This window comes from Castor canadensis, chromosome 17 (genome assembly GCF_047511655.1).
Source record: "Castor canadensis chromosome 17, mCasCan1.hap1v2, whole genome shotgun sequence".
Taxonomy (NCBI): Eukaryota; Metazoa; Chordata; class Mammalia; order Rodentia; family Castoridae; genus Castor; species Castor canadensis.
Window position 1 is genome coordinate 16,018,591 of NC_133402.1, and position 26,182 is coordinate 16,044,772.

At 44.5% G+C, this 26,182-nt stretch overlaps 2 protein-coding genes across 5 annotated transcripts; one reads left to right on the forward strand and one right to left on the reverse strand.

The window, feature by feature from the left end:
* The first annotated feature begins 5,413 nt into the window (after nt 1-5,413).
* Pycard (PYD and CARD domain containing) lies at nt 5,414-6,609 on the forward strand. Of its 2 annotated transcripts, XM_020158123.2 has the most exons (3): nt 5,414-5,774; nt 5,956-6,030; nt 6,254-6,609. In XM_020158123.2, exons 1-3 carry the CDS (start codon nt 5,504-5,506, stop codon nt 6,511-6,513), a joined length of 606 nt encoding a protein of 201 aa, XP_020013712.1. In that variant the 5' UTR covers nt 5,414-5,503; the 3' UTR covers nt 6,514-6,609. The 2 variants fall into 2 exon arrangements, with proteins under 2 accessions (XP_020013712.1, XP_020013721.1); XM_020158132.2 differs by lacking the exon at nt 5,956-6,030.
* A 7,666-nt stretch (nt 6,610-14,275) lies between these two features.
* On the reverse strand, nt 14,276-25,951 carry Fus (FUS RNA binding protein). Of its 3 annotated transcripts, none has more exons than XM_074060063.1 (15): nt 25,862-25,951; nt 24,167-24,191; nt 23,889-24,040; nt 22,998-23,139; nt 22,676-22,863; nt 22,193-22,400; nt 20,561-20,595; nt 19,054-19,086; nt 18,144-18,247; nt 17,180-17,309; nt 16,749-16,850; nt 16,502-16,625; nt 15,775-15,875; nt 15,525-15,672; nt 14,276-15,226 (listed from the first exon to the last, which is right to left on the reverse strand). In XM_074060063.1, exons 1-15 carry the CDS (start codon nt 25,872-25,874, stop codon nt 15,187-15,189), a joined length of 1,545 nt encoding a protein of 514 aa, XP_073916164.1. In that variant the 5' UTR covers nt 25,875-25,951; the 3' UTR covers nt 14,276-15,186. The 3 variants fall into 3 exon arrangements, with proteins under 3 accessions (XP_073916164.1, XP_073916165.1, XP_073916163.1); XM_074060064.1 differs by having other exon boundaries at nt 22,697-22,863; nt 22,998-23,142; XM_074060062.1 differs by having other exon boundaries at nt 22,998-23,142.
* Nucleotides 25,952-26,182: the final 231 nt, after the last annotated feature.

Here is a 26,182-nt window from a genome sequence, read left to right on the forward strand (position 1 = left end):
TGAAAGGGACACTGATTGTCGGCAGGACAAGAAGGAACAAGAAGCTATGTCTAGGGGAGTGGGAAGGACCAGTGTTGCTGACCCTCAGACCAAGCTCTACAAGGTCCCTGGGGTCCATAGTGCTCAGCTGGGAGATTTCAGTTTGTCCTAAGGGAGAGCTTCCCAACAGCTGAAGTAATAACTGCTGGGAAAGGCCAGAGCTCCTTGCAGATATGTACAAAGACCTGAAACCTCCAGGTGGGCTGCTCTGGAAGCATTCCAGGCCCCAATATGACATCAAAAGCTCATGCTGAGTGCCCCCTGGGAAACTCACCTAACCTCTCTGGGCTTCAGCAACTCCAGCTACAAAATAAAGGTAAGTAGAATAATAATGCCATTCCTGGAGGGTTGTCATGAGGATTAAACTGGATAATGTGATGAATAAAACAGGGACAGTATGCCAGCATCCAAGGGCATAGGAAGCACTGACAGCCACTACTATGTTCAAATCCTGACTCTGCTGTTTCCTTGTTAAGTGACCTTGGGCAAATCACTTAACCTGATTTTCCCATTAACTTAAAATGAGAATTGTATACAGATTATCACCAAGGCTATTAGGTTATTTTGAAGATTCAACAATTTTTTTTTTTCGGTGGTACTGGGGATTGAACCCCAGGGCCTCAGGCTTGCTCAGGCACTCTACCACTTAAGCCATTCCACCAGCCCAAGTTAATTATTCTTTGTTATGTGTTTGAGACAGGGTCTTACTCTGTAGTCCAGGTTGGCCTCTAACTCTCAATCCTCCTGCCTCAGCTTCCCAAGTGCTGGGATTACAACTGTGTTCCACTACTCCCAGCAACAAGTTAATTCTTAGAAAGCTTTCAGAACAGTTGCAGAAACACAGCAAATGTTCAGTAAATATTGGATATCAATATCATTACTAATTGCTCCAATGAATCTTCCCTACAGCCCTGTAAGGTTGATAGCATCATCTCCACCCCACAGATTGGGAAAATGAGCCTCAGAGACTATGCACCAGGCCTGTTCCAAGCACTTGACAATCCTTATTTAGGCCTCCTATCTTACAGGGCAGCCATAAGGCACAGAGAGGTTAGCTAACATGGCCAGGGTCCTGGCAATTTGTGCTCTTAGAGCAGCACTCTGGCCCCAGCAATCAGTCACTTTGTTGAGTAGGGGGTGACACACCCAGGAGGCATCTTACCTCAACCAACCATGCTGGCTCTTGTCCAGGGGGGAAAGGGTGAGCCTGAGCTGAGACCTGGAGGTTCTTCTCTGCCAGGGGTCAAAGCTCAGAGCTCTGAGCACCTCATCCAGAAAAAAGGCGGGGGGTGGGGGGGTGTCAAAGGAGAAGCAAGTATGGTGGCTTCCCAGAAAGTCTAAGGCTCCCATTCTCCCCAACCCAGTGAAAACCACCCTGGTGGTCTCCAGGAGCCAGCAGGCTTTGCCTCTATCTTTTTGGGGTACCCTAAGCTAGGCACTGATTTCCCTATGGGTTGGTGAGGTGAGCACATCATTGACACGAAATCCAGACCCAGAGAGAGGTTTTGACACAAAGGGCCTGGGAATCAAATCTGCCTGGGTCTGACACCCCTCCTGCTTTTTCTACTATTCCACATCTACTGAATATGCTACTTGCAAGTTCTAGAGCATTCTGCACATAGGAGGAAGTTCGTATCATCACTACCGTGATTGCAACACCTGCCTCCTGGGCATGTATTTCCTGTACACATAATCTGTCCGAACATTATTTGTCAATTTTTGAGAGCAGAGAGTGGAACTTTCACTTGAGGATGTTGGTTGGCATAGGGGCCTAGGAGACATGGACAGGGAGAGATTCAGTCTGTGTTTCAGCACTTACCAGCAGTATAGGCTTCCCAGCTAATTTCTGAAAACCTGTTTTATTCACTGTGAGGAAAATACACATATCTCATGAGGTTGTTGGGAGAGTTAATCAAGATTATGAAGGTCAAATGCTTAGCACAGAGCCTAGAAAATAGTTTAAGATTAAAAAAATGGAGGCCTAGCCAGGCACCGGTGGCTCATGCCTGTAATGCTAACTACTTGGGAGGCTAAAATCAGGAGGATCACAGTTAAAGGCCATCCCAGGCAAATAGCTCACCATACCCCATCTCCAAAATAACAAGACTAGAACAAAACAAAATAACCAGAGTAAAATGAACCGGAGTTGTGGCTCAAGTGGTAGAGCAGCTGCTTTGCAAGTGCTGAAGCCCTAAATTCAAACCCCAGTCTCACCAAAACACACATACATATAATTACAGTGGAGATTGGGCATTAAGTAGACCCAATGGATCCTTTTCAAATAAAATAGGCTCCAAAAACTTTGTTCCCTTCTGAGTTCAGAATTTGCAGCCTAAAACTGCTGTAGGAGCGACACTTTCAATTGTGATAAGAAACAAAAGTTTCTTTACTGAGTGGGGAATGAGACAGAAGTCACATGGCACAGGGGATCCCTGCCATCATTTCTAAAATGATGCAATCATTTCTTTTTTTTCTTTGTACTGGGGTTTGAACTCAGGGCCTCAAGCTTTCTAGGCAGGCACTCTGCCACTTGAGCCACTCTGCCAGCCATTTTTGTATTGGGTATTTTTGAGATTGGGTCTCTTGAACTTCTTGCCCGGGGCTGGCTTCAAATTTTGATCCTCCCAATCTCTGCCTCTTGAGTAGCTCTGATTACAGGCATGAACCATCAGCACCCAGCTTTAGACAATCATTTTTTTTTCTTAATTGTTGTGCTGGGTGTAGACAATCATTTCTAAACTTCCATGAATCAAACATCAAAAGCTTCTAAGATTGTACAAAACGTGAAAAGAGATTTCTTTAGTTCTAGATTCTAGGATTCTTTCATCATTCTATGAAGACTTCTTGAGACTGAGTTTGTGCTGGGTACTGTGGACCAGATAGAGTCAAGACCTGGTTTCTGGCCCAGCACTGGTGGCTCACACCTGTAATCCTAGCTACTCAGGATCAGGAGGATTGACTTCAAAGCCAACCCTGGGAAAATTTATTCACAAGACCCTACCTTGAAAATACCCAATACAAAACAAGGCTGGTGGAGTGACTCAAGTGGTAAAGTGCCTGAGTTCAAACTTAGGCAAGTGTGAGGCCCTGAGTTCAAACTCCAGTACCGCCAAAAAAAAAGCTCTCAGTCTGGGAGAAGTCTAGTAAATAGACACACTTATATTATAAAGAGACGTGGTAGAAGCATCTCAGGGCTATCCCAGAGACACAACCAGAGAACTGTGCACAGGAGAGGAAAAACAACAGGGAAGAATAGACTGGATAGGCTCAGAAGCTATTCAGACGAATGCTTGAGGCCTTCAATTCAATCCCAGCACCACCAAAAACTAAGAGCAGAAATTAGACTGATAAGCTATCTTATCTCAGTGACATGACCTTGAACAAGCTTGTTAATCTCCCACCTCTCTTCATGTTTTTCCACGGGGTTACCTTTCCCTCTCTCAGAGACTGGTGAAAGGCTTAGAGGTAATGCATGTGAAGGACGGCAGCCCAGAGTTTGATGATTTATTATTACTTAGAAAAGTTATTCCTGATAAGGGCAGAGGACAGGCAGGAACTCACCAAGTAGCTCAGGAGGGAAGCAAGCCACAAGGAGAACAGGTGCCCCACAAGGTCCAAAGGCCACCAAGGTGGAGGAGCAGCTGAGCAGGTAACAAGGATATCTGAAAGCCATGCCGAAGAGCTGGGAGTCACAAGAGCATACAAGGAGCAAGACCAGTGGTGGGTTAGGAATATAGATCCTCTGGCCACAGTGCAAAAAATGAATTGGAGATTCCAGGACAAGGACCATGGAGGAGCTAGAATAATAAAGTGCATGCACCACAAGTGCCATTGTGGTAAGGATGTTGACATGTAGCTTAGCCCAGCTTGTGTGGGATGGAAAACAGGGCCCCGAGACCCTGCATGAAGCTCCTGAACTGCAATGGGCAGCAAACATTACAGCCTCATTCATCCCTTCACTCAGCAAGTATGTGCTGAGCACCTACTGAGTGCCAGATACTGTCTTGATGCCAGGGATTCCACAGTGATCCCTGAACCCCATGCAGCTCTCCTTTTAGTGGGGTGGCTACGCCATAAATGAATAAATGTATATGTCAGGGTTGTATCACTAGAAAGATGATTGTTCCAACCCAGGTGAGAGGGGACAATAAAGGCCAATATCCACTGCTGTAACTCACGTTTCAGAAATTTGATCACCAAATCAACAGTGTTAAGGGGAAGAACATTTAAGAGGTGATTAGGTAGATGGTAGAGCACTTGCCTAGCATGCATAAGGCTCTGGATTTGATCCTCAGCACCACAAAGAAAAAAAAAGGTGAGTCCAGCCCCCTCTGGTGTGTATGCTTTTTTGCCCTCTCTTCCACCTTGCTATGTAATGACACACTGAGAAGGTCCCCATTGAGGTCCCTCAATCTTGGACTTCCCAGCCTCCAGAACCATAAGCCAAATAAAGTTCTTTTCTTTATAAATTAACTAGTCTCTTGCATTGTCATAGTAGCACCAAATGGACTAAGACAACCTACCAAGGAAGTAGAGCCAGAATTCAAACGAAAGATCGTGTGGCTTTAGGTCTATGGACCTTCAGCTACTGTATTTTGTTGTTTTTTAAAGAGTGTCCCCAGGCTGGCTTTGAACTTGTGATCCTCCTACCTTAGCAGGCATGTGCCACCACACCCAGCTTAGGAACTGCCTTACTGAAGAGTTTGTTTTAAAGCAAGTTTCCAGTTCCCGACATGCTCGTTTGAGCTACTCTGCTGGCAGATTTTCTTAACTAGTCACTTCCCAAGAAATTCAGCTCCTGGGGTCAAATCCTGGCTTCCCCAGAAGCATTTGGTAAGGTTTTGGGAGGCTGATGCAACTATCCCGTTGACTCCTACCCACTGTGCCCTCCAAACTTAGCTCCTAGGGGTATACAAGATCCAGCCACCTAGCTTGTCATGAAGTAGGGCTGGAAGATGGGACAAAACAGGGAATATTTAGTAGGTGGCTGAGTGTCATTATCCCTGATTTACATAGAAAGATACATACATAGTTACTTTTTTTTTAATAAAATAAAATTTGGGGAGCTTTGTGGTTCTAGTTATGATTCTAAAATCCTATGACATGTGAGAGGATCCTAAGGCCCAGCAAAACGTGGAAATTCTACAATTCTCAAGATCCTAAGCCTGTGCTGCAATGAACTCGGTGTGAGCAAGAGCTGGTTCCTGACCCTGTGCCAGAGTACTGGGGGCAGGCACCACTCAGGAATCCCTCTCCCAGCTCTACCTCCCAAACCTGCTGGAGAACACCATCCTGGCTTCCCCCACGGCCTTGGTAGGCGGGAACCAGGACAGCCTAGGGGCGGGACCGGAGTTAGGGGGAGGAGAGCCCCAGGTCCCGCCCAGAAGCAGACTCGCAGACTTCCCTGTCCATCTGCAGAAGGCAGCCTGGGTGAGAGGCTCTGGCGGAGGCGTACGCCAGAGCCATGGGGTCGGGGCGCGACGCCATCCTGGAGGCACTGGAAAACCTGACCGCTGACGAGCTTAAGAAGTTCAAGATGAAGCTGCTGTATGTGCCACTGCGTGACGGCTACGGTCGCATCCCCAGGGGGATGCTGCTGCCCATGGACGCCTTAGACCTCACCGACAAGATTGTCAGCTTTTACCTGGAGGCCTATGGCTCGGAGCTCACGGCCACCGTGCTGCGAGACATAGGCATGCAGGAGATGGCGGAGCTGCTGGAGGTCAAGCTCACGGGTGAGCCGCCCATGTCCCCTCACCTACCTTCCCCCGCAACCTCCCCACCCTACTGAGAAAGCGTTTCTGCTTTCAGTTCCTCCTGCCCTGAAAATAAGGCTCCTCTGCTGGGAAAGGCACTTCCTGCTCGGCCCCGAATTTAGGGGCCCCCACTTCTTTAGTTTGGCTCATTTCTTTACAGCCAGCGGAGCTAAACCTGCTGAAATCAAGGCCCCTCTTCAGACAGCAGCCAAGTCAAGAGAAGCACCCAAGTCAGGTGAAGCCACACACAGGACCCTCTCCAGCCCCCCGCACCATACCCCTGCAGACTGTTGTCCCATGGCCACGCTAGACAAGCCTACCCACCCCTCTCATTATTACCTGGAATCCTCCTGGGGAGCTGCCCCACCCTCAGCTGCACAAAATTTCCAAAACAGGGTTGAGTAGGGCAGGCCCAGTGCCCACCCCAGCTGCCGCTCATCTCTTCCTCCCACCCCCAGCCATACACTTCGTGGACCAGCACCGGAGAGCACTCATCTCCAGGGTCACAGACGTGGAGGGGGTTCTGGACGCGCTGTATGAGGACAGGGTCGTGTCGGAGGAGCAGTACCAGGCAGTGCGGGCAGAGAGCACCAACCCAACCAAGATGAGAAAGCTCTTCAGCTTCACACCCTCCTGGAACCAGGCCTGCAAGGACCTGCTCCTCCAGGCCTTGAGGGACACCCAGCCCTTCCTGGTGGAGGACCTGGAGAAGAGCTGAGGCGTCTTCCCCAGCAACAGCCCACTGGTCCACTACTGGCAACCCCACTTAACCCATGTTTCTTTTTATATACAATATATGAAAAAATAGCTTGTACTTGTTTCTCCTACGCCCTGCTGGCATGTGGAGGCACGAGCTGGGGTGCAGACTGGGAGGTAGCTCAGTGTGAGGCAAAGTATGTGGTTGGCATGCACAAGGCCTGAGTTCCAACTCTGAACCAAAAATGCACACAGGCTCAAGTGATGCTCTGACATCACTGTTCCTAGGCTATTAGGCTCCTCAAATGCTTTCTGGTTACCATATGGTGGCTCTTCCCATCTTATCCCAGAGTCTACCCTTGAAATTATACATAATACCCCCATGGCCAGGGTAGAGTTAAAACAGGAGACTCTGCAAAAGGGCCTGGAACAGTGGGGAACCAGACTTGTCTAAGGCATTTACATAATAGACCCTACACCTTTCACCTTTTCCACAGGGGGGAAAACTCCTGAATTACAGCTATTTTAGGGAAGAGAAATTAGCATCATCCAAACATAAAACAGAACAAGCCACCAAATAGAATTCTGTGATTGTTTCTAGCACAGGAACTAGCAGACCTCTGTGTTCCCTCTGGTCCACCCCATCCCTGGACCCCATAACTGGAAAGGGTTATAGGTTACACTTTGCACAGAAAACATGTCAACCACAAAAGGAAACTTTCAAAAAGTAAGTTGTGGTAGCTAATTCTTCTCTTGATGCCATTTTTGCCTATAAAAGGGAACACAAGTATTTTTCTCCAGGATAACAGTATTAAGGAGTCTCTGTGAAGGCTAAAGCTATATCCTAAGCACACTTTGTACCCATCCCTTTCTGGCCTTTAAAGGGGAATGAAGATTTGCAAAGCAACCAGCAGGTACTACCTACCCAGGATACGCTAAGAACCTGGAGCCTAATCCACAGACAACCATTTCCCAACTTTACTACCCCCACCAGGCTTAGTTCTAACCTCTTACCTCCAACAGGCCTCCTAACTGGCCCTGTCTCTAGTCTACCTACAAGAGCCTGAGTAACTGAAACTGATGGTGGGAAAGGACTGTCATACAGGTACACACCTAAACTTCTTCCAGCCTAACTCTTAATCCCATCCAACCTCTTCTCCCACCCCTCTCCTTACATAGCCTTCTCCCACCAATACTATTTGCTCACACCCAGCTCCAAGCACTCATCATCACACATGCCAAAGTCCTTTAGTTCTGGACAGCCAAGGAATTTCCTACCCATCCCAGCATGCTCAAAGGTATGCCTTTCTCTGGCTCAGATGGTACATTCCATACAGTGTCTCTGGGGCAAACCAAACCATTGTCATAGTCTTGTTTATATAGGGCCCCTCCATTAGACCAAGCTTCAGTTAAGACCTTTTTTTCAACCTCTATACAAATGCCTTTTAAAAGTTTTTGAAAGTTTCACAGGACTACCAGACACAGTGGCTCACACCTGTAATCGCAGCTACTTGCAGAGATTGGGTGGACCATGGTTGAGGCTAGCCTGAGGTAAGTTATTGAGACCGTATCTCAACCAACAGCTGGATGTGGTGGTACAAGTCTGTCAGCCCAGCTACACAGGAAGCATAAATAAGAGAATCAAAGTTCAGGCTGGCCCTAGCATAAAACAAGACTCCTATTTCAAAAGTAAAAGCAAAACTGGCTAGGGGGTGTGGCTAAAGTGGAAGAGCTCCTGCCCAGCAAGCTTGAGGCCCTCAGTCCAAGCCCCAGTACCACCAAAACAAAATCTTCACAGGAACCTAATGGTTCTCATGAGATGGGGCCATAGGTGACATTTCCCTGTACAACAGCTATCCTTTTTTTTTTTCTGGCAGCACTGGGATTTGAACTCAGGGTCTCATGCTTGCTAGGCATGACTTTTACAACTTGAGCCACTCTGCCAGCCCAACTATTCTTAAGTAGCTACAGCTATCCTTAAGTAGCTACAAACACCAGTGCAATCCTAAACCAACATCGTTTTAAGAAATAGCTTCCCTAAGTATAGCCAGGGGCTGTGATAGTTTGAAGCCAACCTGGGTTACACACAGTAAGACCCTGAGTCAAAAAACCAAGATAAAAAATTTCTTGGGAGCTCACTTTTCTCTGGGGGTGGGCTAACTCATTTCTACCTGAAGTCTCAGATTTTTGTCACAACAATGGTTAAAAGCAAAAGTTCTACAAAGGATAAAAATCTCAAGTGTGGAGGCAAGTCTCAAGGTGTATAGTACCTGCCTAACAAGCACAAGACAATTAAGTTCAAACCTCAGTTGGGGGTGGGGGGTGAAGGTACTGATCAAGTGGGACAAAGAAATGAGTTCATGTGGCTGAGAGCATGCCTAGCAAGTGCAAGGTCTTGAGTTCAAACCCAGTACTGAAACTCCCCCACCACCACCAAAAAAAATTCAAATTCCAGCTCCACCTCACACTAGCCAGTTGGTGACTCAACTCCTCCTCTGCAAAGTGGGAACAGGACACAGCCCTTCACCTACCAGCAACTGGCACATAGCAAATACACCTGTATGTCAACAACTCCCTCCAGTAAACACCTCTCAGGCAGACCCAATTCTCACTGGAGCCAGACAGGTATTTCCCACATCCCTAACTGTGGTGAAAACTCCCTACATGATGCCCCAGATCTCTCCAACAAAAATTTTAAAACCCAGAGGGAAAAAAAAACATCTAAAACAATTTTTGAGGCAGGGTCTCACTATGTAGCCCAAGGCTAAGATTCAAATATGTCATCTTCCTGCCTTAGCCTTCTTGAGTGCTGAGATCACAGGTGTATGCCACCATAGTAACTAACAACAAACATTCCTTGTTCAAATCTTCCATCAAGAGTCAGAAAACTTAGAACAAGCAAAATAGAAGCCAGCACTAGCTAGGTTTAGTGCCAGCAACAAGAACCCAAATGCAGGACATAGTCTTCTTTCTTCTTAGCTCCTAGACGACACTATTTATGTATAAAGTTTTGCACAAAACCAAGATCCCCTTCAGGGAGAAAGTGGAGAGAATAAGCAGGAATTGAGCTAACATACTCTCTAGCATCACTCTAAAAGGGCTACTGAACCAACAGCATTAGCACCACAAGAGCTTAGAATCTACATTTTACATGCATTTATCTACATCTTTACATACACACACACACACAAACACACAGAGTACATCCCTACTCCAAAAATTCAAAATGCTCCAAAGTTCGGAACTTTTGTTAGTACTAACATGATTCACAAGTGGGAAATTCAACACCTGACCTCACAGGTCACAAACTAGAGGCACACTAAAAATTACTGTAGGAAATTACCTTCAGATTGTATGTGAAATATATATATGAAACATTAGTGAATGTCATGTTTAAACCTGAGTCCCATCCCCAAGATACCTCATGTTGTATATGTAAATATTCTAAAACCTGACAATAACCTGAAATCCAAAATATTTGTTTGTAGGTGTTTTGGTTAAGATACTCAACCTGTGTATTTAACTTAGAAAAGAAGACTTGGCTCTAACTTTCTCCAACTGACAGATTTTCAGTGGCCTTCCCACATGTCTGGAGACATGCATTTTAGTTTTTACTCAGGCACAGTAAACAGAATGGGCCAGCTTTTCCTTTTGGTTTGGGAAAATCAAAACAAGCAAAAAAAAAAGTGTCCAGCCTAGGATGTGACAGCCAGGTTCCTACTCTGACTGGGTTGCAGAAAAGCCCTAAAATCACTGCACTGAACAGCTACAGAATCTGCCAACTGTGCAACACTGCCACCTCTTGGTGGCAGCCCGGAAAATAGTTGCTGCTCCCTTCAAAGTTTGCTCTCATGCCCTCCACCTCACCCTAGACCTGCCTGCCACTTAAGATGTCTACTTTGGTCCCCCACTACAGGACTAGCACTCTTTGAGGTGGCATAGCACATCCCAAATCCTCAACCCAATAGCATAAAGCTCCTTCCCCACCTTCAGCCCCAACCTCATTATTCTCAACTGTCCCACAGTTAACAGAGCCCTTTCCCTGGCACCTACAGCCCCAAAATTCAGGATACCACCACAATCTGATGAGACGTGAGAGAACTATCAACCAAGGAATTATTTCTTCCCAACCCAACAAATACTAGGAATTTTAGACTCAAAACTGTGCCGACCACCAAAAAGGCCCTAGGTGATAATCAAGATAAACTTGACTATACTGTTTCTATGCCAGTGTCATGAGGACTACATTTACAGAGGGAGATAAACAATGTAACTTGCAGAAACTCTTAAGTCTAAAATCATTTCAAGATAGTTTAAAAAGATGAAGGGAAAGAGGCTTTCTAAGTACTGAGGATCCAAAGGGAGAGTTATAAAGAGACTACTGGGGAAGAACGATGGCTGAAGGACCCCACACCTGAGTACTGCGTTTCCTTGCAGACTAGTATAGGAAATGAGGTCTGGTTTCAGACCCCCTGGTAGCTGGTTAAGGATAAGAAGTATTACCCAGCATGGTTACATGTCTTAATCACACAGCATATAGGAAGGAGGCTGAAGCAGAAAATTTGAGGTCAGCCTGGGCTACAGATCAAGGCAGTCTATTTTAAAAGGAAAAAAAAAACTCACACTTGTAAAACTAGCATTTATTAAGATCTAAGGGCTGGGCACCAGTGGCTCACACCTATAATCCTAGCTTACTCGAGAGACAGAGATCAGGAGGCTCTAGGCTCAAATCCAGCACCAGCAAACAGCTCGAGACCCTATCTCAAAAAAACTATCAGAAAAAAGGGCTGGTGGAGTGACTACAAGGTGCAGGCCCTGAGTTCAAACCCCAGTACCACAAAAAAAGCATCTAAGGTAACAAGTGTTATACGGATAAAAGAATCCCTAACGTTGTTGGAACGTAGATTTTAGTCGTTATGTAAGACAAAAAACTAGAAGTACCACACATTCCAGCAATACCACTTCTGCGTAGGTATTCAAAAGACTTGGAACTCAGAATGTCAAAAGAAATGTCTGCACTCCCATATTCTTTGCATTAATAGCTGAAATATGGAAACAAAAATGACAATAGGTGAATGTGGTTTTGAATCTGGTATATACACAATGAAATCTGTTCAGTCCTAAAAAAAAAGAAATTGTCATTTTGTGTATGATCTCATGTATATGCATCTTAAAAAGGTGAAAGAACTGAAGTAGAATGAGGCTGGGGGAGAGGGAAAGGGTTGTTTGTTGGTCAAAGGGTAAAGAGTTCATTGAGGAGAGGAGGAACCAGTGTTGGTGATATACTGCACAGTAAGGTAACTATCGTTAATAGATTATAAGGCTGATGGTATAGCTAAATGCTAGACCTGTGCTTGGCATGCCTGAGGTCCCGGTTGAATTCCCTACACCATAAAATAATGAATTATACATTTCACAATTGGTAAGAGAGGATTCCTCTCTCCCATCCAGTATTCGGACTGAACTCAAGAGCCTCACACTTGCTAGGCAAACCACCACTTGACATACGCCAAGTTCTTTTGCTTTTTTAGTTTCAGATATGGTCTTGCTTTGACTAGGTTGACCTCAAACGGAGATCCTTCTACCTCACTTCCCTAGTAGCTGAGATTACAAGTTATGACTGGCGTAAGAGTGGATTTTGAATGTTCTCACCACAAACTATATGAGGCAATGGGATGTTAACTAGCCCAACTGAGTCAAAATATCACACTGAACACAATATATAATTGGTCAATTAAAAGTTAGTGTTTTGTGTGTATGATACTGGGGACTGAACCCCAGGGTATGGCTCTAGGCAAGCACTGTAAAGATAAAACTTTTTGTCAAACAAGACTATAGTCTGAAAAAACATGCCCAAAGGTACGATCAGTGTGTCAAATCTCAGGGGCTGGATCCTAGACCTTAGAACTCTTGGTCAATCCACTCTTTTACTAACAACCCCAGCATTATACTCAAGTTACTGAAACTCAAGCAGCCCTTGCATGTGTTGGGGAAAGCTGAAGAGGCTAACCAGCAACTAAAACAACCTGCAGCACACCTTTCTCCACCCACAACCTACCTGTAGGCTTCTTCCCAGTTTGTCCCAATTACAATCTCAATGCACAAAAGAGGAACACCTAGTACATCAAGAATGCAAACTGTTTTCAATAATTTAGTAATGCTAGGCACCAGTACCTCACACCTGTAATCCTACTTCATGAGGCAGAAATCAGGAGGATCAGTTTGAAACCAGAAATGGCTGGTGGAGTGGATCAAGTGGTAGAACACCTGCTAGCAAGCCTGAGGCTGAGTTTAAACCCCAGTACCCAAAAAAAAAAAAAAAAAAAGGTCCTCAGTAGTAACGTATTCTTTTAAATACACTAACTTAAAATGCTTAATTAAGAGACACAATTGGCTGTTACTAGCCTGGCTATTTACCAGGGAATGTAAAGAGGAAAGAGCCGAAGATTCAAATCCCACTGGGCCTCACTGATGCCTGAAACCAGAATCAACTTCTCGAACACCAACATTCTCTTCACTATTAGTTCTTTCCATCCATTCTCCTAGAAAATCTCCCCCAAAAGCTCCATCTACATTCCTGGGACCCTACTTTCCTTTTATTAAGGGCAAGGTCAATCACTAAGTCTTTTGAAGGACATGAGAACTTGACACTAAGAGTCCCCAAAACCTGTAGTCTTACAAAGAGACTCAACCTCTCTAGTTCTAGTAGTAGTGATCAGAGAACCACAACCAAACCTAGTAAAGTAGCAATAGTAAACATCTTTGAGAGACATTCATCAGGACTGACAAGAGTGGCTTAAGTAATAGTGGGGTCTACCTAGCCAGCACCAGTATTGTCCCCCACCCAAAAAAAAAAAAAAAAAAAAAAACAGGACATCCATCAGGCTACTCAAACCAAATAAATACAAATGAAAGAAACAGAAGCTTAGTGTAGCAGTACACTTTGTAACCCCAGCTATTCAGGGGGTGCAGACAGGAGGATCTCAAGTTTGAGGCCAGGCAGGTAAAGTTAGCAAGACCCTATCTTTGCATTGCTCTCCTGCCTTTCTTAGTAATGTGTAGTCTTGGGGGTCAAACACAGAAACGACTTTGTGCATGCTAGGCAAGTGATCTACCACCAACCTACATTCCCAGTCCTATCTTGAAAACCAAAATTTAAAAAGAAAAAAGGGGAAAGGTAGGGGGTCTGGAGCAAGTGGTATACTTGCCTAGTACATATCCAAGGCCCTGGATTCAATTCCCAGTACCACAAAAAAAAAAGAAAGGAAAGCAGCAGAGACAGGAACACTGTGGCACCGTTGGCTATTTGGTTCCAAAACCATTTTGAGTAGAAAACATGAATACTCTAATACTACTCAAATTTACCTATACCTTGTGTACAGTAGATCTGACTATAACTCGCAACTGTATGAAGCAGGTTTTAGGTTTTAGGTTTTATTACTGTACAAAAATGACTGTTGTGAGGACTGAGGCCATAGCTCAAGTTAGAATGCCTGCCCCTGTATAGCCACCAAAAAAAAAAAAAAAAAAGCATACATTAATACTTACCACAAGGCTAGCTCTTATTTCATGTTCTTTATCTAAAATTTTCCAGATACTGATTTTTCCCGTAACACCACTCAACATACCACCTTTCAACAAATTTATCACTCAAGTACATTATGTGCCCATTCTGCATGGAACACATTTTGAAAATCATTTGCTTTTTTTGGGAGACATATTCTCACAAAAGCAGGGCAGGTAAACACTCAGATCACACAATGATTTTTAAACACAGACAATAATGCAGGACTGACTGAAGTCTCTATGTTAAACCAAGCTGCATAATGCACAAACAGAAATTAAGATTTTGGTTTTACAAATTGGGGGGGGGATTCTTAATCAAAACCCATGTAGTAGTAAGCCCATGAATAGGGTGGGCTTACTGTACTGCCACATCATGGTCCCTCACCTGTACCAAGTCCAATGAACCAAGTCAAAACAGAACTAAGGATACTCCCAACTCCTGCAGGGAGAGGAAAGAGGCCGAACCGTTTAAATGGTTAACTCTTCCCTAGAACATACCTCAGCACAAACAGAGACACCTAACAGGCACATTCCTAGTATACACAAGGCTGAATCCAACTCCCAGCACCAGAAAAAAAAAGAGAACTTCAAAAAAGTAAAGCACATCCCCACTACAGGTCGCAAGCACGTTTGCAAGCTACAATTTTAATCACCCCCTTCTTAGTACTGAACATGGTGGTGACTATCTGTAACCCCAGCACTTGGGAGGCTGAGGTAGGATTTAGACGTTGAGACTAACCTGGACTATGTTGCAAGACCCCATCTCAAGAAAGGAGAAAAAAAAAAAAAAGGAAGAAAGAAACCTGCCACACCTACTCAAGGGTATCACTTTATCCTCTCCCCCACCCCCCCCCCAATCAAGATCACTTTACTTCAATTCCTGCTCCACAGGATGATCTCAGAACTATCCACATTCCTGACCAAAACATCAATCCTCTTGGGGCGGGGGGAGGAACAAATTTTAACTAAAACAATGGTTTTTAATGGGAACCAGAAGTATTGTTACAATTACATAGTCCAACACAAAAAAAAAAAAATCCATGGGTGATCAGGAATTGAAAGGTTACAAAATAACAAGGGTAACACTGGGTTCAGGAAGAAAAGCTGTTCCAGAACTTCAGGAGTCAGGCTAATACGGCCTCTCCCTGCGATCCTGTCTGTGCTCACCTCTGCAAAAAAAAAAAAAAAAAAAATCCATTAGGTTTGAGTTGCCAGCCTCTCCATCCACCCCATATCCCATATCCCCACATCTACCCATCCCTCCTACCCAAACAAATGTCTTATCTCTGTTAAGTAGGGTAGATTTAAAGACTGGTTCTCCCTATTTCCTTTCCTCCCTCCTTCCCACCCTAATAAGGTTACCGTTATCAGCTCCTTCCTAAGAAACCACTTTCTCTTCCCAAAAAAAACTTTGTTATCTCATGACCTCTGTCCAATTGCTCTACTTTTTGATTTAGTTTTACTCACCTGGAATCCATCTTGCCAGGGCCAAAGCCACCTCTGTCCCCACCACCCCGGCCCCCTCGGAAGCCCCCTCGGTCCCCGCCTCGGCCTCGGTAGCCACCCCGATCATAGCCTCCTCTGCCACCACGACGATCATCTCCATAGTTACCCCCTAGGACAAAAGAAATTATACATCTTCAACTTCTTTATCTTCCCCTTACCCACCCTGCAGAAGGAAATTTTTGATTCTTACTACCAGCTCTGCCTTTCTTACCCATATGAGAGCCTCCTGGTCCCCCTCCGGGGCCATCTGGTTTAGGGGCCTTACACTGGTTGCATTCATTTCTCCAAGAGAAGTTCATGTTCTCACATGTACTAAGGGAGCAGAAGACAGTTAGTTTGGAAGAATAGGCAAGACCTACAACTCACAACAGACTCCAAAGGCTTACTTCTCAGAAAAAGAATCAAAACAAACTGTGACGACTACTGAACCTAGTCTGTTACCTTTTTCCCATTATGATCATCCTCCCTTCTCCATGGTTTTAGTTTCCTACAGCTCAACCAGTTTGAAAATAGAAAACTCTAGAATATATAGTAAACAATTTATATTGATCACCTATAGAAATAACCTACATTCAACACAATTCTGAGTAGCATGATGGAATCTGTTTCACTTCACCTTGCCAACACTTTGTCCAGCATAGCCACAGTGTATATACTATCCACTTAGTAAATCTCAGTTACCAGATCCAGTGTCTCAGTCAGTACTGAAGGATTTGTGTTCAAAAAATACATAGGGTTCTGTACTATCCAGTTTAAGGAATCCATTGGGGGTCTTGGAAAAACAGCATCCCCCAGGGGGAAGAGGGATTGCTATACACCAACCTTACTAAGTAAATTCTCAACTAAAATGTCCCTCAGTAAATGTGGTCTTGACATTCATTAGTTTAAAAAACACCCTCACAACTCTCCCCTAATATCAAAAGATAAATTTCACTCACGGATTAGGACACTTCCAGTCCCCTGCTCGCTGCTGTCCTCCACCACCACCACCTCCACTGGGGAATCCTCCTCGGCCACCACCACCACTGCCACCTCCTCCATAACCTCCACGGCCCATGGGGCCTAGTAAACATACAGGAATGAGTCAGTCTGGTTCCCTTTCAAGTGATCTTTCCGTGCAAACTCTTGTCATCACCTGCTGTCCCCATCACATCTTTATACCAGAAGTAGTAAGGAGCTCCTCACCTCCTCGCCCTCGTCCTCCACGACCATTGCCACCACCCCGATTGAAGTCTGCTCGGCGAGTTGCAAATGAGACCTTGATAGGATTCCCAGAGAATTCTTTACCTGAAGAAAATTGAGATTTAAATGGAGACTTTTAGGCTGGGGATGCAACTCAGTGACAATGTGCTGGCCTAAGATGTACCTGAATTCAGTTCCCAACTACACACACACAAAGACACTTGATTTAAGACTTATAGACCCAAAAACACTTGGCATAATTTAAGAGAAGACTGCCTTCCTGGAACAGTTTATGATCTAATGCCATAAGCAAAAATGAGACTACACGGAAATTCCAGAAAAAAGTAGTGCTAAAAGCCTCAAACTCTCAAAACATAGCCTGCTTAAGTACTTGCCTACCCCATCCCTACCTCCCCAAGATTTCTCATACGTACCATCAAACCAGTCAATAGCTGCTTTAGCAGAAGGTGGGTCATCAAAGGAGACCGTTGCCTCTCCCTTCAGCTTGCCCGTTTCCCTGTCTGTGTACAAGTTAATCATGGGCTGTCCAGTTTTCTTATTTGTCTAAAGAAAACAAAATGAGGGCTCAATTTTAGAAAACACAGTGCATTCATTCCTTGGTCTCTTTCTAAGATTCCCACCCCATCAACTTATAATTAAAGTCCCTTATACAAAAAGGCCTGCTATTACACATAATATATATACACTCTCCTATGTTCACTTTAAATCTCTAAAAGGCTGGGGATGTTACTAGGTAGTAGAGTGCTTGGCTAGCTATGTGCAAAGCCAAAGGTTCAATCCTCAGCGCGTATGCATGCGTACACACACACACATACAAATCTCCAGATTACTATTTTCTTTCACAGTACTGGTAATTAAACCCAAGGCCTCATACTTGCCTAGCACTTATACTATATCCCCACCCAATTTTAAACACAATACAAATGCTAAACAGTTGTAATACTGTATTGTTTGGGAGTGATGATGAGTCTGGACAAATTCAGTACAGATACATTTTTCCAAATACTTGATGTTGGCTCAATCTACCAATGTAGAACCTATGGACAGGGAAAGCTGACTATACCACCACCTTCCATCTTCCTCTTGAGGCTTATCATTCCCAAACTTCAGCTCCCCTCTTCTAGGTTAACTTCTTCCTATCTCTCATGTAACATAAATTAAAGCAGTCTACACCGTGTCTTTGAACATTCCTTTTACACTTTTATGTATGTATTTTCTTTCAGTAAATATTAACAGCTAACAGTCTTCAGTCAACAAATTAAGCTGGCAGTAACCATCAAGACTTGGTTTTTACTTCAGGCAACACTAACTTACTAACATGTGAAACCTAGAAATCTGCAATACTGACAGGAAGCACCCACTGTGCTCCACAAGTACCTTAATAATACCAATCTGCTTGAAGTAGTCAGCCACAGATTCAATTGTAACATTCTCGCCCAGGCCTTGCACAAAGATGGTGTTGTTGTCTGAATTATCCTGTTCTGCTTGTTGAACACAAAAAGAAATGAGAATTTGAAGAGCAAAGTGAGGGGAAAAAAGGTATAGGTGAAACAAGTGACATCAATCTAACATTAAAGATGTCAAGGGGAGACCTTTAAGGGACTTCAGTCAAGCGATCAGTATCATTTTGGATTCAAGTTAGATAAAGTAAATACACACACCTTCTATTTTAGTATCTGAGTAGTCATATACCAGCCATATTCATCAATTTTTGGTTTAACTACCCTTCAAATATATTAAATAAATCCCAGTACAGAAAACAGGGCTCACAAAGTCACAATGCACCCCCAGCACAACAGTAAAAAAAACTTAAAAAAGAAACCAGGGCTCAGGAGTTAATCACCCAAAATTATTAACAAGGTACACTAATGTTTACCAACTTAAATAAGAAACCTATTTTACATTAAAATTTAATATACTGAACACCTACACAATTAAAAATGATTCACTAAATGCTTCCCTTTACGTATTATACAATCAAGTCTTTCATTCACTGGTTTTGTTTACCAATTTGGACATGGTTTTGCATTTTTTAAAAAACAATGCTTTAAACGAACAGCATTACATGGGACTTGAAAACAGATTCTTAGGTTCATCCCTAGCAGGGAAAAGAACCCAGTTATTTAACAAATATTTCTAAAATCTATTCAACTGTAAACCACTGCTAATGGTAAGAACACCTCAATTCCTTTAATTTCTCTATCCCTGCTCTTTTTGGTTTGTTTCAAAGAACATCTAGGTTGTCTAGATACCGCTTTAGCCACTTTCATGCCAACAGCAGACTCACCAGAATCATGCCGTGATCCTTGATCCCGAGGGCCTTAAGTGACATGAAAAAAAAAAAAGAACAAAAACAAAAAACAAAAACAAAGAAAAGGAGTTGTTAGTCAACAGGAAAGGACAGCCAAGGAAAAAAATTAACATCAAATAAATTCCTGCAAGATATCAGGTAAGTACTCCCAGCCTCACTCCAAACCCTGTCCTGGACCTGCCCAGAGAAGAAAATCCTAGGCAGGTCTGGGGGAGACACAGGTTCCTTTCTTAAAGATCTGTAACTTTGAGTCCCCACAGGGACAACGCCACACTTCAGAAAATGCTGCCTCCCCCCAGCTCAGGCTGGGAAATGTCCTCAGCACAGATGGTAGGGATGGGGATGACCCATTTAAGTTAACAAACCAACTCATAGCTTGGCCCTGTTCTCTCATCCCAGAGAGACATGGGCTCACCACCAGCAATGTGATGCGAATCCATCCAGTTTCTCCAAACTTTTTAGCACCAAAGACACTTATCCCTTGTAGAACAATTTTTAATTTCATCTTTAGAAACCATTCTTAAAACCATGTTAAGTTTCCCCAAAGCCACATAAAAATAAAAAACATACATAATAGCTATTTTATTTTTAAAGCATGTCCCAGGGAACAGACCAGAAATCTTATTTCCATAATGCAGCCTCTATTTTTTTTTCCAGAGACCATCTTTGACCAATGTTTCTGAATTCGTCATATATAAATATTTTACCCATACACAATAACACCTAAGTCATGAACCCAAGCCTTTGGCTTTAAATGTTGAAACAAATCATGAAACCTTTTGTTAGTTAACCAAACCAGAAAAGTTCCAGCTTACTGGGAGACTTCTCAAATTTGCCATTTTTCCATGAATTCAGTTTGTGCTGTTTAAGACCTGGTTATTTCCCTTGAGCCACACATGCTCCCAACCTTTCTTGAAGTAGTCCACACCTTCCTTCCCAGAGCTAGAATCTACTTGCCCGTCTGAGTTAAGTACGTATGTAGAAATGCATTGACGCCACTCAGTACTTAATGTAAAATGTAAACCAACATCACCATCCTTTGGGGTAGGGCAGTATTTCATGTCCCTCTCCCAGAATTAAAACACTTGGAGGTTGTTACACACACATACATACACACTAGCCTTGGACACACTGATCAAAAGGATCCTAAAGCCAAGTTGGCACCACATGTTTCAGCATACTCTCCAGTTGCTCATGATGGTGGTCACTAAGTGCCAGGTGTGGCAAAATCCTCATCAAGAGGCCTACTATACACCTCTATTAACCTGGGTCAAACCAATTTGGTAGATGACTGACAAGCTTACCCTACCTGCCTCCATGTTAGCTCACATCTGGCAGCAGGTGGCATTCTACCCCACCCCCTTCTGGAGGTGGTTATGGACACTTCAAAAACCTTTGACACTTAACACACTAAGACATCTGCAAATGAACAATCAGACAAAGCATTGCTGGGAGTTGGGAATTTTGGAAACTCTTCACTTACCACCAAATTTATTGAAGCCACCACGGTCACTTCCGCTGGAGAAGACAAGTTAGAAGAAAGGACATGAAGCTTCCAACGGCTACAAAAGGGTGTTTTTTGTTTTTTGTTTTTAAACATGTCCCAAACATAGGTAGGTGTTTTGGGAAAAAGATACAAGTGGCTACTAAAATACATCCCTTCCTGACCACCCCTTGTCTGACCTTTGAGCATGTCACACACACGTGTGCAATTTCTCAGACACAGTTAAGGATTTTGCTTTTAAAAGGTTATGTATCTATTTCCTCTAGAAAAAAAGACCCATTTTCTTTGGTCGTTCTTCCGATGTAGCAGATGTTTTTTCCTCTTGTCGTAAGTGGCTGACAACCCAGTAGTTGATTTAAAAACTACCCCAAATTTACCCAGAAGACATTTCACACCAGGCTGGGGTAACCCTGAACACATTTTTGTGGTTTTGCTTTGAAAGCAGCAAGCAGACCCAACCCCAATCCATAAAAAGTCAAAACCAAAGGCAACTTCCCCTTAAAGCAAGACAAACTTAGCTAAGCCCTGTCCTAACTACTGAGCTGTTTTTGATCACCTCCCCACCCCCGGGGTCACCCCTTCTACACTGTGAGAAGAGCGGAGTATTTTGCAATGTCACCTTTCATACCTGTGGCACATAAAATGCAGAGCAAGTTAACAGTCAACATAACAGTTGTTTTTCTTTTTAAACTTTTGCATTAAACACACGCACACAACAGAGTTTTCCTTATTTTTGTATGTCTTCTTGAGATTGCCCCCACCCACCACTAATACTTACCATGTAACATTTTAAAATCCTACTTTTTTTGCCAAAAAAGGAGAACCACGGACACTTCTCCCCTTTTTTCAAGGAGACAGAGTAGGGTCCTTCAAATCATTTACAACAGATTTGACGAATGTTTTAACATCAAATCTAAGGTTTTACTTCAATTTCAATGGGAAGGTTAGGAAAAGATCATCCAGTTGGACAAGCTGATGTTTTTTTAACTAACCAGGGAAGGTGGACAGTGGAACAAATAGGTGGAATACCACTGTCAAGCACATTTTGCCCCAAAGGTCTGTACACTTCAGTCAGTTGACCCCATAAACCAAGTCACACACAAAATGTCAGTCAAATTAGTAAAAGTCAAGTTCGTGGATTCAAGTGACTACAGAATACGGGAAAGCTAAGTAGCCAATTCCTGGAAGCTGAAGTCAGGTTAACAAATACCAACTCCCTTAGGACACATGGGAATACACAGAACAAGTTTCCCTACTATTTCCCAGGAATGGGATCATCAGTTTCCCTTGCAGAGAAAGTTACTGCCATGTTTCTTGACTAGGACATCAATGACTCCAATCCATACGTGTCTACATTTCTCTTCTTTTTCTTTAGAATAGAAAGTGTCAATACTCAAATCTCTACACAGGTATGGATGGAAACTTAGGCTCCCAAGTTCTCACAAAAAATAGGGATGTACAAAGAAAACAGTCACTGCCCACAAATCGAAACCCTTACAAACCCCCAGAGAACAAGGATACTAACCATGCACTAAGGGACTGGCTTCAGGGGATTCATGCAACCCTCCACACTCCTCACCCGAGATACTCCCTGGCTCACAAAACACCTACCCCATGCCGCCTCTGCCTCCACGGCCACCTCCACGACCTCTGGGTTCATAGCCACCACTGCTTCGGTTGTAACCACCACCACCGCCCCTGCCACGGCCCCCACGATCCTGCTGGCCTCCCCCGTAGCCACTGCCGCCACCACTCTGGTCCTGATTGCCATAACCACCACCGCCACCACTCATGGAAGACTGATCTTGGCCATAGCTGCCTGTAAGGAAAGAAAGAGTTTTTTTTTAAGGGGGGGGGGGGTTTCAGGATGTAACCTAGTGGTAGACACAAAGTCCTGAGTTTAATCCTCAGCCATCCCCAATGGGGGGAGGGAGGGGAATAGAGCATGAAGTAGCACAAAAAGTCAATAGTACCAGAAAACAAATAAAACCAATAAAAAAGCAAGCTAAGACAAGACAGCAACTATTCTAAGGGCGAGAGCACAAACCCTTACAGAAAATAAGTAGGAGACAAAAGCTGAAAACACCTTCTCACCTCCACCACCTCCTCCACTACCTGCACTGCTACTGTTGTACTGGTTCTGCTGTCCATAGCCCTGGGGGGGATTATAGGAGCTTTGCTGTTGTCCGTAGCTTTGCTGCTGTCCACCATAGCCGGACTGTTGGCCATAGCCCCCACTCTGGGGCTGCCCATAGCTGCTGCTCTGAGAACTGCCACCATAACTAAAGAGAAAATGAAGAAAACCAGAATCATTCCCAGCACACCCAATAATTATCCCTCTCACTTTTAGGCCATCCCATTCTCTTTACACAACACAGACCCATCAATTCAACCCTCATCTCCCACAACACCTTACCTTCCTGAAGTGCTACTGGGAGCTGGCTGCTGGCCATAGCCAGGGTAGGAGGACTGCTGCCCATAAGATGACTGGGAACTCTGGCTACTGCCATAGCTTCCAGTGGTGCCATATCCCTGGGGAGCTGACTGAGTGCTATAGCCTGCTACAAAGAAAACAAAGGGAGAGGGTAGCGGGGAGAAATGACCCAAACATTGTATGCACATATAAATAAACGGGAAAAAAAAAAAAAAAACAAAGGGAGTCACAAAAGCTATGAAGAAAAAGACAGGCAATGTGTTAAGAAAACATTGTACTTCCTACTAATGTTCAACCCAGAAACTGCTATTAAGTCTTCCAACTCATTGTCAAAGTTACTGTTCTTTTCAACCCTAAGGTCTTTAGAACAGTTCTAATTTCATTCCACCTCTCCCAAAACCAGTCTCCAGGACCCTAATCACAACCCAAAGATCCCTTTGTCATTAACTACATTTTAATATGCTTATATGTGTACAGTATATACAAGGGAACCCACAGTATTTATACTTCCTGATCTTAGGGCAAATTCCACCTCCTCATGTATCTCTCACATGATGTATGGGTAACCTGACTTCAAACATTTCCAAGCAAAGCATTTCCTCCAAGTAAAACTGGTTCTCTCTTTAGGGAACATACCCTCTTTTCATGCCAAGAAGATTTATAGGAAAAAGTCCAACATAAATAAGAAAATAAAAAGTAAAGAACATGAAAAAGAACAATTACAAACCAATAAGCACTTTTGCTTGAAAAGATTAACTACAGAGTCTTAAATTAGAGATATAGTAGAAAATATGGGTGTTTCAACATTTCAACATTCAGAAAACATTCAAAAAGAGCAGACAGAGGCAGGATGGCCCAGTAAGAGGAACTCACTGTTCTGAGTCTGTCCATAAGAAGATCCATAGCTGCTCTGGCCATACCCTGAATCTGTTGACTGGCCATAACCACTGTAACTCTGCTGTCCATAAGGCTGACTGCTCTGCTGGGAGTAGCCTTGTCCAGGCTGAGTGGGGTAGGCCCCATAGCTAGAGAAAAGGAAAAACAAGACAACCACGAAAAGTTACCTCACACAGAAAACGAACACAAAATGAGAGAACACTAAAGTTACCCTGACCACCTTTGCCCTCTGGAAGCCCAGAAATGACACTCACCTTTGGGTTGCTTGTTGGGTATAGTCTGCAAAAGAAAAACACAATCTCGTTACTTTCCCCTGTCACTCTAAGAATAAAGCTAATTCCTCAGCACTGGGCATTTGTGCTTGGAAAAAAAAAAAAAATCACAACTTTATTACAAAAAAACAGTATCAATCCCCCCCTATAAGTTGAGAAGAGCAAGATGACAACAGTCAAGTTTTCTTACAATGAAAGAAAGCACAAATTCTAGAGACCAGTAAGTCGCTGAGGGTTTTTAGTCGTTGAGGATCCAACCGAGCCTGCGGTAAGAAAGCTGCCACTGAGCTGGAACTCCAACCTGTCTTTAACTAAGAGAAAAACCAAGGATTTCCCATGGATAGCTACAATTATCTGTTATCTTAACTCCTGTCAGCAACTGCTCTAAATTTACCTTCTTTTCGAGAAAGAGTTTGCTACATAGCCCAGGTTGACCTCAAACTTCCGATCCTCCTACCTCAGCCTCCCCGGGCGTGTGCCACATTTGATTTTCACACCCACTGTATGGGAAAAAGTATTATCACCGGAACTCAAGATACAGTAGCTCGCCCACAGTCAGTGCTACCAAGTGGCTCCGGTTTGAACTGAAGCCCAAGGCAGCAGTGTTCAGAATGGCTGTCTTTCAACAGGACTCCCAAAGAATAAAAATGCCGAGAGAAAAAAAAAGCCGTTGTCACCAACGCGGAACAAAGAGCCAAAACAGAGTTCTAGTGCAAAGCCAGGCAACCTAGACAATGAGGTCCTCTAGCCGCAAGACGAAGACAACTGGCTAGCCTCAAGAGGCAAAAAGTCAACCGGGACTCGCGTCCCCTGACCAGTGGCTGGAAATGACTCAGTTTTCTCCTCTACCCTGTCTTCTTCAGGGCTGAGGGCAGACGTACCAAACCACAAGCAGAAAGCACTTTTAAATCACTTTAAAGACCTGCACCTCTCAGTACAGGAAACGAGCGCTTCCCGCAGGAAACGGGAAAATAAGCGACCGAGGGTGTGGCCTGGGAGCGGCAATCCTTTGGGTTCCTACCTCGGAAAAACGAAACTTAGGCGGGAAACCCTCAAGCTGGGCCCCCGAGTCTCCCCACCCGTTAAGCGGGCGCGCGGACCTGATTCCGCCTCCGCCCCCGCCGCGTGGCAAACAAGGCGGGAACAGGACGGTCCCGCCCCTTCCCTAGGGACCCGGGGGTGAGGCCCACACCACAGAAGCGCGGCCGAGTCCTCCGCGTAGGGTCTCGCGACAAAAACCCGGGCCAACTCGAGGCGGGGAAGGGGATCCGTGCAACGAGGGGAGGAGGGGCCAGCAGGGCGCGTGCGCGCCCCGAGTGCCCGGATGCAGCACTGCGACAAAGCGGCCGAACGGGGGGATGGGGGAAGGGTTGGGGGAACGGGGCCTTCCACCTCGTACCGCTTCAAACCACTAAAAATCGCCCCTCCCAATACTCGAGGCTCAAGTTAAATAAGACTGTGGAATGAACACTTTAAGGGCCACGCGAGGCGCCAGAGGAGCGAAACAAAATGGCGACACCGACCTCCCCCTTCCACTCTCTCCGCCTTCCCGCCACGGCAGGGCAAGAAGATCCTACAGACGATCGCCACCCTGGGCCCACCGAAAATCAAAAGCACGGCAGGAAGGAAACGAGGTCCCGAATCCACAGGCCTCTGCCGCCTCGCGCCTTTACATACCGTTTGAGGCCATGTCCGCGCACGCGCGCACAGGCCGACAAGCAACAAGATTCCGACACCGCAGAGCACCGACGCCTCGAGGACTGAACAGCCCCGCCTCCTGCGTCGAGGTTTATGTACGCCTCCCCGCCTACGTACCGCGGCGGAGTGTACCAAATTGAAAAACGAATGGGGGTGTAAGAACAGGATTTCTACAATTTTAGCGCGTTTAGAGGGTACAAGCAGACTAAAGGAAAACAAGCTAACTAAAAACTTAATTAATAATATATATAGTAATTTTTTTCTTATGACTAACACCTGTTGACTCTACATGATTAGTCC

Coding starts and splice junctions, on each gene's coding strand:
- Pycard (XM_020158123.2), top strand. CDS start 5,504: ATGGGGTCGGGGCGCGACGCCATCCTGGAGGCACTGGAAAACCTGACC. Junction 5,775..5,955: donor GCTGGAGGTCAAGCTCACGG/GTGAGCCGCCCA, acceptor ATTTCTTTACAG/CCAGCGGAGCTAAACCTGCT. Junction 6,031..6,253: donor AAGAGAAGCACCCAAGTCAG/GTGAAGCCACAC, acceptor TCCCACCCCCAG/CCATACACTTCGTGGACCAG.
- Fus (XM_074060062.1), bottom strand. Junction 16,851..17,179: donor AGCTATTGACTGGTTTGATG/GTACGTATGAGA, acceptor AATTTTCTTCAG/GTAAAGAATTCTCTGGGAAT. Junction 15,673..15,774: donor ACCAGGAGGCTCTCATATGG/GTAAGAAAGGCA, acceptor CTTTTGTCCTAG/GGGGTAACTATGGAGATGAT.